We start from the raw sequence: 20,512 nt of genomic DNA, 5'->3' as shown, positions 1-20,512 counted from the left end.
TCTCTTCTTCTTATTGGTTTCTGTGATGCAATTCGACCATGAAGGCCTGATTCACACAGTCTCCTCTGAACAGTTGATGTTGAGATGTGTCTGTTACTTGAGCTGTTCTTGCCATAATATGGACTTGGTCTTTTACCAAATAGGGCTATCTTCTGTATACCCCCCAACCTTGTCACAACACAACTGATTAGCTCAAATGCATTAAGAAATAAAGAAATTCCACAAATGAACTTTTAACAAGGCACACCTGTTAATTGAAACTCATTCCAGGTAACTACCTCATGAAGCTGGTTGAGAGAATGCCAAGAGTGTGCAAAGCTGTCATCAAGGCAAAGGGTGGCTACTTTGAAGAAACTCAAATATATTTTGATTTGTTTAACACTTTTTTGGTTACTACATGATTCCATATGTGTTATTTCATAGTTTTCATGTCTTCACTATTATTCTACAATGTAGGAAATAGTACAAATAAATAAAACCCCTTGAATGAGGAGGTGTGTCCAAACTTTTGACTGGTACTGTATACTGGAAGGAGCTACCGAATGTAATTTTTGGTGAGTTTGGACATTTACAAGTGAATGTGAACAAGAGACATTGTGCAAATTAACAAAGTTTTGCCACGTGTTTGTCTGATGGAAGAACAGTACTGGCTCTGGTTCAGCATGTGTACACTCTGTGTCTGTGTGGAGTCTGGAGTCGCTAGGGCAATAGGCCTGCCTGCTCTGCTCAGGAAAAGAGGGGGGGAGAGAGATGGGCCGAGAATGGAAAGGAGAAAAAAAAGCAAGAAAATCAAGATAGCATTGGCAGCTGTACAGATTTCTCAAACATGGCAGAAAGCTAACACTATATCATGTATATCATGTTATCATAACCCCCCATCTGCTTATTAATTCAGCCACTTACTTAGATAACTAGCAAGTTAAACTTAGGAGTCACGTTAACGGCAAATTCAGCATTTTTCAACCAGAGAAAAAAAGATAAAACGCACAATAAATATCTTGCTTGAATGCAGATCTAAAATGCTTTTTATTAAGCAAAACATTAGGAATTGTAGCTGGCTACATTCTTTCTATGATAAACTTTGCAAATATTATGGCCATGCATTGTTTTTGCAAAAAAGACCTTGCTTTTTTTGTAAGCTTGTTTACTTGTGTGGCTTACAGCTAAATAGCTTTGCACTTTTTTCTGCTGAATTTGTTGCACTAATATATATATACTGTAAAGGAAAAATATAATTGCACTCCCTGATCACTCTGTTGAAACAGAAAACGTGCCATATAAAGTGTTGACGTGCCATATAAAATGCGACCCGTCAATACACAGCTGGACTCACCTGCTCCCGCTTTCTCCCTTTATGCTATTTACAAACAAACACGTGACTGGCTCAACAGTTCGGGGGAACTATGGTAAGTTTCACAATGTTAAATAATGGGACAGGTTAAATGAAGAACGCGATCTGCTTTATCTCCTATCTACTTCAAATCTAGCTACAAATATAAAAATGTATTTAAAAACTTCAAAGGAATAGTTACCGGTATTGGCGGTATTGAAAAACCATTTTGTGGCTATTTCCAAATTCCCAATATATGGTATACATGGTATATCGCGGAAGCCTGATCACAGCAAAGGAATGTAGTTTGTGAGCTTGAAAATTAACATCCTGACAATCTGAGTCAGGGTGCTCTGCAATCATCCCATTATTGACAGGGGGTAATGTGGCATTTCTTATTTGTCAGAATGAAATGAGTGGGTCCTGCCTTGATGACAGTATTAGATTTAAACTACTTGTTTTTTAGACGATCTGTCTCGAGATGTCACCAGCTGTCTACTACCTTAGATACAGATAACGTGATTGGCAAACGAGATCAACAGAGATAGTACCATGGATAGTACACGCGTTATCTGGTTTACGGTTTAGTACTCAGCGGCGTTTTCCTGTCCAGCTAGCGAACATGAAAGTAAGTTTTCAGAGAATTGGCATTGCCAACAAACAGAAATGTGTTAAAAAAAAAAAAAATACACAATATGTAAAAATCTGCTCCTCCCTCGACAAAGATCAATCACCTCGACAAAGATCGATCATCTCGACAGAGATCGATCAAAGAAAAAATATGAAGGGATCCCCTCAGGTGGGTAGAAGAATCAAGTGATTACAAATGCAAATGTGAAAAGAAGGACCTAGACAAATGAAATCCACTTTGACTGACCTTGACGTGCAAGGCCTTTAATGGCCGCTCACACACCCACGTCTCTAGACTGATCGGAAGCCAGCTACTTTAGTGTGAAGGTGTGAGATCGCACAGTGACTGGTGGAAGAGTCAAAAATGTCTCAGTTTCATTTTGGTATGGGTGTTGGTAGGGGTAGTTATCTAAATTGGATTAAAGCTATTGAACTCACCTTACACTACTCTTTACCACATGGGAGGAGAATGAGGCCCTTTGCAGGCTTTAGTACTCGATCACCCTGACAATCAAACCACAACTGCCAGCTAGACAAAGACAGCCCTCACTTATATGTAACAAAAGCAAAACAGTTTTTCTTAGCATTGCGCATTCCAATGGGAATTGTGTACCCATAGTTTTGTGCAATTTAGCAAAGATCACGAATAAGACTCATATTCAGGGGTTTTATATTTGTATATTTATATTTGTTTATATTTTAATTTAAGGGGTGATATTGAGGTCACATTGGAATAGGTTTTTCCTTTCTATTAATAGTTTAGGCCATGTTATCCGTGGAGGCTCCTCAGAGGAGGAAGGGGAGGACTATCTTCAGTGAATTTCATAAAAATAAATAATAGTTAAACATTAAAAAAATTATAATTTTTAGATAAAACTACACTAAATATATTCACATGTCACCAAATAATTGATGAAAACATACTGTTTTGCAATGAAGGTCTACACTAGACTCAGCAGCACTATGTAGGGTAGCACAGTGTTGTAGCCAGAGGACAGCTAGCTTCTGTCCTCCTCTGGGTACATTGACTTCAGTACAACACCTAGGAGGCACATGGTTCCATAGAATTACAAAGTAATTATGTAATTATGTCAACTTCGGGAGGATGTCCTCCAACCTATCAGAGCTCTTGCAGCATGAACTGACATGTTGTCCACCCAATCAAAGGAACAGAAAATGTTTCTAGTACTGAATGCATAAGCTACAATTAGCACTGCAGTGCATCACATGTGGTGAGTAGTTGACTCAAAGAGAGAGAAAGACAATAGTTGAACAATTTTGAACAAATTAATTTATTCCAAAATGAAGGAAAAGCGAGAGAGAGAGAAAGCTATTTTCTTTCACTTAGCTAGGTTTTAAACTTTAATTCATAGGCTAGATTGTAGCAACCTCATGATGGATACCTGGAAAAGTCAAGTGTCATGTAGTAGCCTGAACCTATCGATGTTACATTGAGCTGGGTGAATGGAATATGAATGACAGTCATCCAATATTCTGTAATCATCCTCCCTAATCTTAAACGGCACCACTGCATGTTATATAGACTCAAGAGCACTGGAAAGCACAGCCCAAGAAGCGAAAAGAATATCAGCATACATTAAGATAAAGGATGATAAACACACACACACACACACACACACACACACGTGTGAGAGGCCTCCATTCCTTCACACAGTATGTAGGCCTTAAAGTTGTCATAAAGAGATTGTGAAATAGAGCTTGTGAAATAATTAGCTCAATACCTCATACTGTAAAGAGAAAATAAAAGTCTCAACAAATGCGATATAGTGGTGAGCTATTAAAGCACACACTGTAGGACGTTATCTAGAAGCAAAATCCTCCACCTTTCAACTAGCCCAAAGGTGTAATCTATCTTGCTGGATTTGTCTAAAGAATGCTTTTCGTGTTATTTTTAGCTGCAGTGGAGAAACAGCTATGTCGTTAGCTGCTGAAGGCACTGGCTGCTAACTGTGTTGCTGTTGTCAGAATGTGGTAAAGTAAAGATGAAGCCACAGAGTTGCTACACACTCAGCGTCAGTCTGGAGAGCAAGCACTATGCTCTAACCTCCTCTGCTCGCACGCTGTCTCTTTTGATCTGAGAAAACATTATGTACAAATGACATTACACAAGATGCTGGTGTGCATTTTCTCTGCCTCATCTCCATCCTAAAAGATTTTTGGGAAGTCTCTACCAAACTTGTCATAGGGAGAAATAGATGATGTCAGCACAGTGTATGGTGTTATAAAAGCTTTGAGGAGACAGGGTGACACATTCAGGAAACATGCGTCTCTTTGTGTGAAGCCCATCAAGCTCATTTTATCATCCCCAGTCAAGCGGAGCAGCACCAGTCATCAGTATTTATCTCCACAGACGAAATAACACCCACTGTTATTGACAGGAAGAGTGTGTGTGTGTGTGTGTGTGTGTGGGTCCTTCTGTAGCTCAGTTGGTAGAGCATGGCGCTTGTAACGCCAGGGTAGTGGGTTCGATTCCCGGGACCACCCATACGTAGAATGTATGCACACATGACTGTAAGTCGCTTTGGATAAAGGCGTCTGCTAAATGGCATATATTTGTTTTATTTTTATTTATTTATTGTGTGTGTGTGTGTGTGTGAGGGGGCTTTCTTTTCGCTGTATGAAGTGGCCTCGGAGCTTGCGTGCTTTGTCTTTTTCATCCTGACCTAATTTGAGAGAGAAGACATGTTGGTCTATGTAGGCATCTAAACTGGGCCAGGGTCCTGCAGGGTTATAATTTACTGCTGACCCACTGGCTGATTCTGAACATTCAAATATTCCAAGCCCTGCGAGGCCCCATCTGTGATACTATGACTTATTTTCGTGGCATCAGTATGAGCTGATAGGTACAGTACATTACCATTAGAAAATATGAGATTCCTTTGGACACATGGCCTTATATTGGTGTCTAGCTGTAGTGCTTCAGGCATACCAGTCAGCAGAAATTCTATCTAATAGCCATTGATGAGACGATGTCAGCTGCAGTTCAGTCATGAAATTGGTCTTCTTTCTGTTGGCTTGCTTGGAGACCTTTATACTGTATGCTTTACTGAAGGAATTGTCCAATGAATTTTTCAAAGGATTTCACAAAATGTTCAGTATACTGCATTCTCTTTTTCAAATGTATTATTAATAACCAGTTCATATACAGATTAACATGGGCTTGTTTCTACTGTGGTCAGTGTTTTTTCAGTAAAATCCGTCACCAGATCTACCACTTCAGTGCGGCGGCCAGGATTGGGGAGTAACGGATTACAAAAAATGGTATATGTAATCTGTTACGTTACCAGCAACAATATTGTAGTCAAATTACAGATATTTTTGAAAAACTAGATGGTTACTTCAAGGATTACTTTTAAATTCAGAAAGGATGTTTGCGGAAAAAAACCTTTGACACTTCTCTGTTTTCTCAATGACATTCAATTCAACACTGAAAAAAGCCACAAGTTTAAGTTTGTTCCACCTGAATGAGTCTGACCACAAGTCAGAGACCACTATGATGACACACCAAATGGGTTTGATGGATCACGGGAAAAGAGCAGGAATAGGCTTTTGTAGGCTACAGTCCAAGCTATGTCTTCCAATAGTGTGACTGCTGTCGGCATCCAAAGATTATCCAACTTGAATAAACGCTTGGAGGTAAGGATGACAGCAGTGGTTGTAGTCTACGGTCACTTATTATTGATATCTACATAGCGCATTGATGTGAATCACACTGCTGCTCTCTCATTAAGCTATTTAAATAAAACCGTCCTTCTTTAGACTAGTTGAGTATCTGGAACATCAGCATTAGTGGGTTCAATTACAGGCTCAAAATGGCCAGAAGCAAAGACCTTTCTTCTGAAACTCGCCAGTCTATTCTTGTTCTGAGAAATGAAGGGTAGTCCATGTGAGAAATTGTCAAGAAACTGAAGATCTCATATAACGCTGTATACTACTCCCTTCACAGAAATCAAATTAAATCAAATGTATTTATATAGCCCTTCGTACATCAGCTGATATCTCAAAGTGCTATACAGAAACCCAGCCTAAAACCCCAAACAGCAAGCAATGCAGGTGTAGAAGCACGATGGCTAGAACAGCGCAAACTGGCCCTAACCAAAATAGAAAGAGGAGTGGGAGGCCCTGCTGCACAACTGAGCAAGAGGACAAGTACATTAGAATGTATTGTTTGAGAAACAGATCCCTCACAAGTCCTCAACTGGCAGCTTCATTAAATAGTATCCACCAGTCTCAACATCAACAGTGAACAGGCGACTCCGGGATGCTGGCCTTCTTAGGCAGAGTTCCTCTGTCCAGTGTCTGTGTTCTTTTGCCCATCTTAATCTTTAATTTTTATTGGCCAGTCTGAGATATGGTGTTTTCTTTGCAACTCTGCCTAGATGGCCAGCATCCTGAAGTTGCCTCTTCACTGTTGATGTTGAGACTGGTGTTTTGCGTTACTATTTAATGAAGCTGTCAGTTGAGGACTTGTGAGGCTTCTGTTTCTCAAACTAGAACTAAATAACATTTTATTAGTCAAATGCGCCGAACACAACAAGTGTAGACCCTACAGTGAAATGCTTACTTACAAGCCCCTAACCAACAATGCAGTTACAAAATACGGATAAGTATAAGAAATAAAAGTAACATGTAATTAAAGAGCAGCAGTAAAATAACAATAGCGAGACTAAACTCAGCAAAAAAGACTTAACATGTCTTAACGTGTAAATATTTATTTTAACACAACAAGCTTCAACAACTGAGACAAATTGAATAATGTGTCCCTGAACAAAGGGAGGTCAAAATCTAAAGTAACAGTCAGTATCTGGTGTTGCCACCAGCTGCATTAAGTACGGCAGTGTATCTCCTTCTCATGGACTGCACCAGATTTGCCAGTTCTTGCTGTGAGATGTCACCCCTCTCTTCCACCAAGGCACCTGAAAGTTCCCGGACATTTCTTGGGGGAATGGCCCTAGCCATCACCCTCCGATCCAACAGGTCCCAATGGGATTGAGATCCGGGCTCTTCGCTGGCCATGGCAAAACACTGACATTCCTGTCTTGCAGGAAATAACGCACAGAACGAGCAGTATGGCTGGTGGCATTGTCATGCTGGATGGAGGGTCGTGTCAGGATGAGCCTGCAGGGAAGGTACCACATGAGGGAGGAGGATGTCTTCCCTGTAACGCACAGGGTTGAGATTGCCTGCAATGACAATAAGCTCAGCCCGATGATGTTGTGACACACCGCCCCAGACCATGACGGACCATCCACTTCCAAATCGATCCGCTCCATAGTACAGGCCTCGGTGTAACGCTAATTTCTTTGATGATAAACACAAATCCGACCATCACCCCTGGTGAGACAAAACTGTGACTCATCAGTGAAGAGCTCTTTTTGCCTGTCCTGTCTGGTCCAGCGACAGTGGGTTTGTGCCCATAGGTGACATTGTTGCCGGTGATGTCTGGTGAGGGAGGACCTGCCTTACAACAAGCCTACAAGCCCTCAATCCAGCCTCTCTCAGCCTATTGCGGACAGTCTGAGCACTGATGGAGGGATTATGCGTTCCTGGTGTAACTCGGGCAGTTGTTGTTGCCATCCTGTACCTGTCCTGCAGGTGTGATGTTCGGATGTACAGATCCTGTGCAGGTGTTGTTACACATGGTCTGCCACTGCGAGGACGATCAGCTGTTCGCCCTGTCTCCTTGTAGCGTTGTCTTAGGTGTCTCACAGTAAGGACATTGCAATTTATTGCCCTGGTCACATCTGCAGTCCTCATGCCTCCTTGCAGCGTGCCTAAGGCACGTTCACACAGATGAGCAGGGACCCTGGGCATCTTTCTTTTGGTGTTTTTCAGAGTCAGTAGAAAGGCCTCTTTAGTGTCCTAATTCTTCATAACTGTGATCTTAATTGCCTACCGTCTGTAAGCTGTTAGTATCTTAATGACCGTTCCACAGGTGAATGTTCATTAATTGTTTATGGGTCATTGAACAAGCATGGGAAACGGTATTTAAACCCTTTACAATGAAGATCTGTGAAGTTATTTGGATTTTTACAAATTATCTTTGAAAGACAGGGTCCTGAAAAGGGATGTTTATTTTTTTGCTGAGCTTATTTACAAGGGGGTACCGGAGAGTCAATGTGCTGGGGTACCAGTTAGTTGAGGTAATATGTACATGTAGGTAGAATTCATAAAGTGACTATGCATAGATGATAACAACAGAGAGTAGCAGCGGCATATTAGAGGGGGTGGGGGGTGATGGGCAATGCAAATTGTCTAGGTAGCCATTTGATTAGATTTTCAGGAGTCTTATGGCTTGGGGGTAGTCTCTTGGACTTAGACTTGGTGCTCCTGTACCGCTTTCCGTGCTGTAGCAGAAAGAACAGTCTGTGACTAGTGTGGTTGGTCTTTGACAATTTTTAGGGCCTTCCTCTGACACCGTCTGGTATAGAGGTCCTGGATGGCAGGAAGCTGTATGCAAATTGGAGTGGGTCTAGGGTTTCTGGGATAATGATGTTGATGTGAGCCATGACCAGCCTTTCAAAGCACTTCATGGCTACAGACGTGAGTGCTACGGGTGGGCAGTCATTTAGGCAGGTTACCTTAGTGTTCTTGGGCACAGGCACTATGGTTGTCTGCTTAAAACATGTTGGTATTTTGGACTCAGACAGGGAGAGGTGGAAAATGTCAGTAAAGACACTTGCCAGTTGGTCAGCACATGCTCGCAGTACACGTCCTGTTAATCTGTCTGGCCCTGTGGCCTTGTGAATGTTGACCTGCTTAAAGGTCCTACTCACATCGGCTGCAGAGAGCGTGATCACACAGTCTTCTGGAACAGCTGGTGCTCTCATGCATGTTTCAATGTTATTTGCCTCGAAGCGAACATAGAAGTAGTTTAGCTTGTCTGGTAGGCTTGTGTCACTGGGCAGCTCTCGGCTGTGCTTCCCTTTGTGGTCTGTAATGGTTTGCAAGCCCTGCCACATCCAACAAGCGTCAGAGCCAATGTAGTACGATTCGATCTTAGTCGTCTATTGAAGCTTTGCCTGTTTGATGGTTCATCGGAGGACATAGCGGAATTTCTTATAAGCTTCTGGTTTAGAGTCCCGCTACTTGAAAGCGGAAGCTGTTGCCTTTAGCTTAGTGCGGATGTTGCCTGTAATCCATGGCTTCTGGTTGGGGTATGTACGTACGGTCACTGATGCATGGGCTCGTCAGACTCGTTAAAGGAAAAAAGGATTCTGCCAGTCTGTGGTGAGTAATCGCAGTCCTGATGTCCAGAAGTTCTTTTCGGTCATAAGAGACGGTAGCGGCAACATTATGTACAAAATAAATTAAAAGATAAGCTGCAAACAATGCAAATAAACAAACAAAAATCCACAATCGGTTGGGGACACGTAAAACGTCAGCCTTCTTCTCTGGCGCCATTGTTACAGAGTCTCATAGCAAAGGGTCTGAATACTTATGTAAATAAGCTATTTCTGTTCTATATTTGTAATACATTTGCTAAAAAATAAGCTTTTTTAATTTCGTCATTATGGGGTATTGTGTTTAGGTTGATGAGAGAAAAAATGATTTAATCCATTTTAGAATAAGGCTGTAATGTCACTAAATGTGGAACAAGTAGGGCTTACAATCATACAGTATTACAGGCTGTGTCACATTTCTATAGCTCCTGTATCTTTGGAGCAAACGGCTATCTTGTTTGGCTCTTAAGTGAAAGGTTAGTAGTTCAAGCCCACCCAGGGATGGGTAGCTTTCGTGAGTAGACCATTGCTTCAGATAAGAGGGGCAGTTAACTGACCATATCTTGTTTTCTGAAAACAGTGGGGAGCAAAATTCTCAATCCTCTGCTGTGAGTGACAGCGTGCCAAATGCCGCTCCCAGAGGCTTGATTTGATTTATTAGGATTCCCATTTGCCTATGTCCTTAAGCCAGCTAGTCTGAGGTTGGTGTTGCTCTGTCCCCCTCCCCCATTCCACCTGAGGAGGACCTGGTAATGCTATTGTTTTAGCCAGTTATCCTCTAGGCCTGCTGAATTAAATGCAGCTGCTCCTGGTGTGTTTGTTTGGCTGTCTGTCACCTTCCATTACACCCCCAACAACTGGAGCACAGGGTCATGCACGTGGCACGCCTCACCTCACCATTTTCCCTTCATGCATGCGTGGTTCTCACGTATATGAAGGTACATGTTCACGCAGCTCTTGCCAGTAGAGGCCTTACTGTTGCTTTGGATTATTTATGTTCAAACAATGGAGAGACATGAACGGGGCGAGTAGGTGCAGAGTTGTGATGGGCTTGTTGTTGGAACGTCCACTATGGTTTGTTGTTTTATGTGTGAACCCACTGCCTGTGGTGCTCAGAATAAATCATTATCATGCTAAAATGCATTACCATTGTTTGACTGAAGTGACTTGTTGGCTCATTAAAGGGAACAGCTTGTGGAGACACGTTCAACTAAAACTGGTCTAAACACCAGTCAATGAATCAATCAAATGTATTTTTAAAGCCTTTTTTTTACATAAGCAGATGTCACAAAATGCTATACTGAAACCCAGTCTATAAAACCCCAAATTGCAAGCAATGCAGATGTAGAGGTGCGGTGGCTAGGAAAAACTCCCTAGAAAGGCAGGAAACTAGAAAGAAACCTAGAGAGGAACCAGGATCTAAGGTAGACTGGGGACAGCCAGGAGTCATCAGGCCATGTAGTCCGGGAGGGGAGGTAGAGAGGATTATGTATATTTTTAGCCTTTTTTCCCACAATTTCCTCGTATCCAATTGGTAGTTACAGTCTTGTCTCATCATTGCAACTCCCGTACGGACTCGAGAGAGAGGCAAAGGTCGAGAGCCGTTCGTCCTCTGAAACAAAAACCAACCAAGCTGCACTGCTTCTTGACACAATACCCACTTAACCCGGAAGCCAGCTGCACCAATGTGTCGGGGAAACACTGTACACCTGGTTGTACTGCTAACCTACAAAACATTACATGGCTTGTCACTACCTATCTCTCCAATTTGGTCCTGCTGTACATACCTACACAAACTCTAAGGTCACAAGATGCAGGCCTCCTTATTGTCCTTAGAATTTCTAAGCAAACTGCTGGAGGCAGGGCTTTCTCCTACAGGGCTCAATTTATCTTCGGGCGGGGCCACAGTGTCCCCCGACCCACCCCTGTCTCAGTCTACAGTATCTATGCTGCAATAGTCTATGTGCTGGGGGGCTAGGGCCAGTCTGTTATATCTGGTGTAATTCTCCTGTCTTATCAGGTGTCTTGTGTGAATTTAAGTATGCTGGACGCTCGAGTGGTGCAGTGGTCTAAGGCACTGCATCGCAGTGCTAGCTGTGCCACTAGAGATTCTGGGTTTGAGTCCAAGCTCTGTCGCAGCCGGCCGCAACCGAGAGACCCATGGGGCGCACAATTGGCCTAGCGTTGTCCGGGTTAGGCAAGGGTTTGGCCCGGCAGGGATGTCCTTGTCCCATCGCACACTAGCGACTCCTATGGCTTGCTGGGTGCAGTGCACGCTGACACGGTCGCCAGGTGTACAGTGTTTCCTCCGACACATTGCCTTCCGGGTTAAGTGGGTATTGTGTCAAGAAGCATTGCGGCTTGGTTGGGTTGTGTTTCGGAGGACGCACGGCTCTCAACCTTTGCCTCGGAGTTGCAGCGATGAGAGAAGACTGTAACTACCAACTGGATACCACAAAATTGGGGAGAAAAAGGGGTAAAAAAATGACAAATGGATACATGACAAACCAGTTATAATTTTAAAAGATAATGATAAAAAGTATTTAATTAGAAACAACAATGCTATTAATAACAAATTTAAAAGCTTCTATGAAAATCTTTATAAATCAGAATAAAATAATAGTTGGACTGATCCTACTATCACGTTTTAGGTAAGACCCAGATGCAGACAATGTCGAAGTAACAATAGTTTATTAAATCAAACAGTGGCAGGCAAAAGGCAGGTCAATGGAAGGCAGAGGTCAGTAATCCAGATTGGTGGGGCAACAGTGAAGAGGCGACTCCGGGATGCTGGGCATCTAGGCGGAGTTGCAAAGAAAAAGACATATCTCAGACTGGCCAATAAAAATAAAATATTTAGATGGGCAAAAGAACACAGACACTGGACAGAGGAACTCTGCCTAGAAGTCCAGCATCCCGGAGTCGCCTGTTCACTGTTGACGTTGATCTTCAGTTTCTTGGCAATTTCCCGCATGGAATACCCTTCATTTCTCAGAACAAGAATAGTCTGGCGAGTTTCATTTACATTACATTTAAGTCATTTAGCAGACGCTCTTATCCAGAGCGACTTACAAATTGGTGCATTCACCTTATGACATCCAGTGGAACAGCCACTTTACAATAGTGCATCTAAATCTTTTAAGGGGGGTGAGAAGGATTACTTTATCCTATCCTAGGTATTCCTTAAAGAGGTGGGGTTTCAGGTGTCTCCGGAAGGTGGTGATTGACTCCGCTGTCCTGGCGTCGTGAGGGAGTTTGTTCCACCATTGGGGAGCCAGAGCAGCGAACAGTTTTGACTGGGCTGAGCGGGAACTGTACTTCCTCAGTGGTAGGGAGGCGAGCAGGCCAGAGGTGGATGAACGCAGTGCCCTTGTTTGGGTGTAGGGCCTGATCAGAGCCTGGAGGTACTGAGGTGCCGTTCCCCTCACAGCTCCGTAGGCAAGCACCATGGTCTTGTAGTGGATGCGAGCTTCAACTGGAAGCCAGTGGAGAGAGCGGAGGAGCGGGGTGACGTGAGAGAACTTGGGAAGGTTGAACACCAGACGGGCTGCAGCGTTCTGGATGAGTTGTAGGGGTTTAATGGCACAGGCAGGGAGCCCAGCCAACAGCGAGTTGCAGTAATCCAGACGGGAGATGACAAGTGCCTGGATTAGGACCTGCGCCGCTTCCTGTGTGAGGCAGGGTCGTACTCTGCGGATGTTGTAGAGCATGAACCTACAGGAACGGGCCACCGCCTTGATGTTAGTTGAGAACGACAGGGTGTTGTCCAGGATCACGCCAAGGTTCTTAGCGCTCTGGGAGGAGGACACAATGGAGTTGTCAACCGTGATGGCGAGATCATGGAACGGGCAGTCCTTCCCCGAAAGGAAGAGCAGCTCCGTCTTGCCGAGGTTCAGCTTGAGGTGGTGATCCGTCATCCACACTGATATGTCTGCCAGACATGCAGAGATGCGATTCGCCACCTGGTCATCAGAAGGGGGAAAGGAGAAGATTAATTGTGTGTCGTCTGCATAGCAATGATAGGAGAGACCATGTGAGGTTATGACAGAGCCAAGTGACTTGGTGTATAGCGAGAATAGGAGAGGGCCTAGAACAGAGCCCTGGGGGACACCAGTGGTGAGAGCGCGTGGTGAGGAGACAGATTCTCGCCACGCCACCTGGTAGGAGCGACCTGTCAGGTAGGACGCAATCCAAGCGTGGGCCGCGCCGGAGATGCCCAACTCGGAGAGGGTGGAGAGGAGGATCTGATGGTTCACAGTATCGAAGGCAGCCGATAGGTCTAGAAGGATGAGAGCAGAGAGAGAGAGTTAGCTTTAGCAGTGCGGAGCGCCTCCGTGATACAGAGAAGAGCAGTCTCAGTTGAATGACTAGTCTTGAAACCTGACTGATTTGGATCAAGAAGGTCATTCTGAGAGAGATAGCGGGAGAGCTGGCCAAGGACGGCACGTTCAAGAGTTTTGGAGAGAAAAGAAAGAAGGGATACTGGTCTGTAGTTGTTGACATCGGAGGGATCGAGTGTAGGTTTTTTCAGAAGGGGTGCAACTCTCGCTCTCTTGAAGACGGAAGGGACGTAGCCAGCGGTCAGGGATGAGTTGATGAGCGAGGTGAGGTAAGGGAGAAGGTCTCCGGAAATGGTCTGGAGAAGAGAGGAGGGGATAGGGTCGAGCGGGCAGGTTGTTGGGCGGCCGGCCGTCACAAGACGCGAGATTTCATCTGAAGAGAGAGGGGAGAAAGAGGTCAGAGCACAGGGTAGGGCAGTGTGAGCAGAACCAGCGGTGTCGTTTGACTTAGCAAACGAGGATCGGATGTCGTCGACCTTCTTTTCAAAATGGTTGACGAAGTCATCTGCAGAGAGGGAGGAGGGGGGGAGGGGGAGGAGGATTCAGGAGGGAGGAGAAGGTGGCAAAGAGCTTCCTAGGGTTAGAGGCAGATGCTTGGAATTTAGAGTGGTAGAAAGTGGCTTTAGCAGCAGAGACAGAGGAGGAAAATAATATATAAAATAATAATAATATATGCCATTTAGCTGACGCTTTTATCCAAAGCGACTTACAGTCATGTGTGCATACATTCTACGTATGGGTGGTCCCGGGGATCGAACCCACTACCCTGGCGTTACAAGCGCCATGCTCTACCAACTGAGCTACAGAAGGACCACCAGAAAATGTAGAGAGGAGGGAGTGAAAGGATGCCAGGTCCGCAGGGAGGCGAGTTTTCCTCCATTTCCGCTCGGCTGCCCGGAGCCCTGTTCTGTGAGCTCGCAAGTTTCAGAAGAAATGTCTTTGTTTCTGGCCATTTTGAGCCTGTAATCGAACCCACAAATGCTGATGCTCCAGATACTCAACTAGTCTAAAGAAGGCCAGTTTTATCGCTTCTTTATTCAGAACAACAGTTTTCAGCTGTGCTAACATAATTGCAAAAGGGTTTTCTAATGATCAATTAGCCTTTTAAAATTATAAACTTGGATTAGCTCACACAATGTGCCATTGGAACACAGGAGTGATGGTTGCTGATAATGGGCCTCTGTACACCTATGTTGATATTCCATAAAAAATCTGCCGTTTTCAGCTAAAATAGTCATTTACAACATTAACAATGTCTACACTGTATTTCTGATCAATTTGATGTTATTTTAATGGACAAAACATTTAGCTTTTCTTTCAAAAACAATGACATTTCTAAGTGACCCCAAACTTTTGAACGGTAGTGTATATTTAAAAACATTTTCCTTAGTATAATATTTTGAAAGTGCTAATGTTACTGTCATTACACTTTTTGGTGTTTTGTAACAAATGTCTCGAGTGCACAGTTCAATGTTTGGATGCTGGAATTATTTTGTAGTGGACATACATGCGCAGGTAACATACTTTTTGAAGTGATTTGTTGTTCAATAAGATTATGTTCATTATGTTCATGCCAAAATAAAAAAGTTAATAAAAAAACATGATTATATGATGTCTTTACTATTAGGCCCAGAAAATGTTTAGGTTCCATGAAGAAAATAGAGACCCCCGAATTTAATTGTTTAATTCGTACTCTGCCCACCGATGACACTGCAAACATTATTCAATGGAAGTGGAACCTTGATGTGTGGACGCCTCTCTCACCGGTTGGTTGACAGACTGAGACAGAAGCGACTGGTTCTTCTTCTGCTGAACAAACCTCAATGTTTTGAAATGTTTGCTCACAGGCAACGTTTGCAGCTCCATAGCCCCTCTCTCCGAGCCAAAAAAAATGTCCATCCACCATCTCCCTTTACAACCCTAAAGGTTCTTTGTTTTAAAATTATTTAATCTCTCCTGGTTTCTCATTGACTGAGCTAGTCTTGAGCTAGTCATAAGTCACGCTTTTTGGTAAGCTCTTTTATGTAATTAACTGATCCCTCTGTCACTGTCATTCCTTGTGAATCAATTATGTTTCCTTGTCCTTGCAGTGCCCCACACACAGAAGCACAGCCTCCAAACAGCACAGAATCTTCTCCACGAAGATGTGGCGCGTGCTGAGGAACAGTCTGAGGTAATTCCAAAGCCTGAGCTCTATTGTTGGGTCTTAGCATAAACCACTGAGTGTGTTCTTTGCATTGTCAGCACTAGTGTAGAATCATTGAAAAGCCTCCACATAAGTCGACAGCCAGGCCACACTTGTTCATTCTGCGCTCCATTAAAATCGGACAAATTCTAGGAATAGTCTATGAAACTCATGCATACTTGAGTATTCAAGCCTGCAGGAGTTAGAGTTAGGATCCACACTGAACTGGTTGCCCTTTTCAAGCGAGATCAAACAAAGCATTTTGCCCAAAGTTTTCTGTGCACTATATTACATCTGTCCACGATTTCAATAGAAATGTCTACAATTTGAACGAGAATATTTGCCTTGACCTTTTGATTTAAAAATAATCAGGTATTTCAAATGTTAATTTTCTTATTAAACACATAATGTTATAGATGACTAGACGGTTAATAGAAATACACACAGACCTCACGATACCATATTATCATGATATTTAAGTGGCGATACGATATGTATGCCAATTCTCACAATTCTATATGTATTGCGATTCGATACTGTGATATTATTGTGATTCAATGTTCCAAAAATATTGCTCACCATATATCTGCTTCAGAGGGACATGAGAGAGCCATGAGGAAAAAAATGTTTTGATCAGCCATGGAAAAACAAAAGGTTTCCATATTTAAAAAGAAGATAGAAAACAAGCTATGATGGACAAATACTGGAGTTTTGTTGCAGTTACAGCAAACTAGCGCAAAAATAATATTGTGATATGGTCAAAATTATACGATACAAAAATAATATTGTGATATGGTCAAAATTATACGATACAAAAATAATGTTGTGATATGGTCAAAATTATATGACACAAAAATAATATTGTGATATGGTCAAAATTATACGATACAAAAATAATATCCCGATATATATTGTGTCACCCGCGTCAGCTACTTTTTTAATGTGCACTGCACGTTGACTGCCACGGTTTACTGAACAATTTAAATACCTCATTAACCTACAGCTACAATTTTCATACAACTACATTCAGCTCCTTCATACTTTAACCAAGACACTACACAGCAAACATGCCCACATTGGTATGTTTTTACCCTTGTATGAAAGTTTGTTTTTTACAGGGCAATTGGTGCAAACTATACACATTTAATCTGACCTCATACTTTCCTAGGTGATATAACATTTTATTTGGAGAGGAATGTATGGCACTACACATTTATTGAGCTTGATCCATTAACAAGTGGCCCTTGTAAACCTTAATTTCACAAACCATATACTGTAAGGAAGTGACTGTATAACCGTGCACAGACTATAGTCCTATACAGCACGTTCCCATAATGAGAAAGGCTTACTACCATAGACTATCCCCCCAAACACAATCCTTCCAACATATAGCGATGAAAGGCCATCCAGCTCGTGGCCATAATGAATGGCCCATTTGTTTATTAAATGGATTTCACACAATCAATGTACGTATCTAATGAATGGCAGTAATATATAATAATAATATATGCCATTTAGCAGACGCTTTTATCCAAAGCGACTTACAGTCATGTGTGCATACATTCTACGTATGGGTGGTCCCGGGGATCGAACCCACTACCCTGGCGTTACAAGCGCCATGCTCTACCAACTGAGTAAGGGTGGGTTCTTTTGTGTGTTCCAGCAATTTGGTTTTATGTATCGCCAGTGCCACTCATTAATATCTTTACCGGCTCCCTGTTGAAGCTGACAGATTTCAGCCTCCGAGGCCGAAGGTAACATCATAGAGAGTTGATTGTGTGGGGTTAGGCGGTATCCAGATTTCATACCGGCATACCATTTCTGTACAATACCAGGGTATAGGGTATTACCGAATGTGCACACAAGGGGATTGGAAAAATATATTAATATATTGACCCACAAAACAATTTAGGCAACAGGGATCTTGATCCAGGAGGGGTTTGAAAAAAATATAATAAACCGTTGGTATTTCGAAATACCCCAGTATACAGGTAAACGGTATATCACCCAATATACAGTATATCGCCCAAGCCTAGTGTCAAGCCATCTACAGCTGGCAACTATGAATAAAGAAATGTCCAGGGAAATTATGGTGGTACCATGGGGACCATTTGTGCTGCTCTGATATGGAAGATACACAGTAATGACCCAAACCTTTTTTGTGTGCGTAGCCAGTCGCTTACTGCTAATTGAGTTCTTCCCAATGACTATGCTCAGGCAGAGGTTAGAGTGGGGAGGTGGGCTGTGCAGACTGTAATAAATTATTCACTCCCCCAATACTAGGCTAGACAGGTTTTTCCACCTACTCCCAATGACTGGGGATACAGTTGCCAGTCAGACTGATTACAGTCATTCTAGGGCTGTTCCAGTGGAAGTGTTACTAGATATAACATTTTGGCCCATGTAAAATAATATATATTGCAATTAAATTATCAACACATCTGTGTCAAAGTTCATGGCAAGCATTACAAGTCAATGTGAAACCCCGTTTTACATGTGGGGCTGTGTTTACACTGTTCCCAAGGGTTGTGAATCATTTTGTTAGACTTCCTGTCTTCCTGTCCTCTGCTTCACAGGACCTCCTGGAGAAGTTCATGGAGGGGAACGTGCCCTTGGAGGGGTTCCTGGACTCCTTCCAAAGCTCCAGGAAAAGCTACCACATCCGCCGTGTTCAGGCAGAGAAAATCCAGGAGCTCAGCCGAGCCAAAGAGAATTCCAGCAAAAAGCTAGAGGAGCGAGAGGACAAGGCGCGGGAGGTGAAGAGAGACGAGCACCCTGAAACCCAGCAGCCCAACGGCTTCGTGGCCCAGGGCCCGCCCCGGGTCTTCCAGCTCCGCTACGGCCTCACCCCCGCCATCCTGCTGCCCCACTTCCCCCTGCCAACCACCTTGCCCTCTGCCCCGTCCCACGCCAGTCTACCTCCGCTGGACTCACAGCCGGGCCAGACCCACATCCTGAGCACAAATGCCCAGTTCTCGGGACATGGGCACCCTGTGAACCTACGGGTCATTGGACAATTACCCGGTGGCTGGCCAACCAGACCGGTGCGGTTACAGCAGCTCTATAGACCCGCCACTCACCAGCCTGAGCCTCTATACCGATAGCTGAGGCATGGGCCCTGGAGGTCTCTAGACATGGAACCAAACAGCGGCTACCAGACTCATGCACGCAAAGATGGCCTTTGAAGACTTTGTGGAATTGATCTGACACATACGTTCTCCAGCCATGACACAAAATGTTAACATACCTAAAAAGGGAGATAACCAGAAGCCATTAAGCATGGAGTAAGTGTAGTTGAAGGCAAGCAAGTTAATGAATGAATGAAGGAGCAACAGGTTGTGGTTTTCATTGTTGTTCGTTTTTTTCTTTGAATGTTACACTGTCAGGGCGTCACATGGTTGTGAAGCACAGCAATGATATGAAATGTCTCAAATGGAGTAGTGCCTCCGGGTTGTCATAAAGGACCCCATTGTCCATTCCTGCGACTAAGAACTGCAAGGCTTCTATGAAATGGCCTGGTGTCATTTTGCTGATGATCAATAAAGTACAAATGGTGGTGTTTATTATTAACCTAAATCCCTGTTGTTACTTGTTTCATAGTTCTGCCCAAGCGATGCAGTCGTATTTCTGCAATTTTGGAATAATTTCCAAGCCATTTTCCTGATGCGCAAACACAAGACATCACAACACAAAGATGAACAAAGAACACAGAATATGTGACAGAGTGTTTATGCAGCTTCCCCTTTCAAATGCATATTTAGAGCAGATGGTCTAATATTTATTATTTATCCGTAGATATATACTGGCAACATGACTGTTTGCTCAGGCTTTTCAAATGTTTTATTATCACATGGATAATGATGATGATGAATATATCGCTGAGAGTGGATATGGGGGAACAGTAAAATTGTTATCTTTGGACCGGCTCCCAAATAAGGCTACATTTTCTAAAGGGTCACCAGGTTTCTCAGCTGAAGTTGATTACCGTCACAAATAAACCTTGAGGAGCGCACAACTCTGCCTTTGTTATTTCACAAACAGTGTGTCGAAGCATTCACATCGGTGAATGGTTTACTTATTTATGGAAATCCTATTTTAAATGCCCAGCTTCAAAGGCTTTTGTTTACTATGATAAATGAGAGGCTGTTTTTCTTTCAGGGCTTCCTGAATGTTTTTATTTCTCCTCCGAACTGAGTATAAGAGCGTGTAAATTGAATCTCTGTGAGAAAGTCAGCCTTCTGCCGGAAGCACGTACTGTTATGATTTATTATGAAACAATTGCTAACCTCTTTAATTTACTTACTATCAGTCCAGCATAGAAGTGCAATTTGGGGTAAATAGGATAATTGGTCATTATAACGTCCTGGTTTTGCGCTTCAAATCAATGGGGCGCAAAATTTTCAGCAATAAAATACATTTCTCCAATGATGTGATTAGCATTATATTCATTGTGAGAGAACTACTATCACAGCAGGTCCATTACATCAGTGGGCACAGGACTCTCCATGTGACAAGGCAGGCTTCCAACCAAACAAAACACATTGTTTAGCTCTCAGGATCAATCTAAGGACATGGTTGACGAACTAAAAGGTGAGTGTGAATTTAGAGCCTTCTCCATAGGAGACCTGTGCCAAGGCATGCCAAAGAGAACAACCATGACTGGGAGGGACTGTAGTCACAAACAAGCAAGTTTTTCCCTATGTCCTCATTTTTTTCACGGCAGGAAGATTGTACAGAGTTCATGTGTAACCTAAGGGATTAGAATAAGATTACTTTAATGAAC

At 43.1% G+C, this 20,512-nt stretch overlaps 1 protein-coding gene across 1 annotated transcript in view; it reads left to right on the top strand.

Annotated features, from left to right (window-relative positions):
* The window catches only part of LOC118391088 (vacuolar protein sorting-associated protein 37D-like), a 39,209-nt gene extending 19,055 nt beyond the window's left edge, over nt 1-20,154 (top strand). Inside the window, exons 3-4 of the mRNA XM_035782098.2 lie at nt 15,635-15,717; nt 18,306-20,154. Of these exons, the coding sequence (XP_035637991.1) occupies nt 15,635-15,717; nt 18,306-18,833 (611 nt within the window). The 3' untranslated portion in view covers nt 18,834-20,154. The remainder of the gene's footprint in view (nt 1-15,634; nt 15,718-18,305) is intronic.
* Nucleotides 20,155-20,512: the final 358 nt, after the last annotated feature.

The sequence above is a fragment of the Oncorhynchus keta genome, chromosome 12, assembly GCF_023373465.1.
Source record: "Oncorhynchus keta strain PuntledgeMale-10-30-2019 chromosome 12, Oket_V2, whole genome shotgun sequence".
NCBI lineage: Eukaryota > Metazoa > Chordata > Actinopteri > Salmoniformes > Salmonidae > Oncorhynchus > Oncorhynchus keta.
Note: the sequence above shows the minus strand (reverse complement) of the source record. Positions and strands in the feature narration are given on the sequence as shown.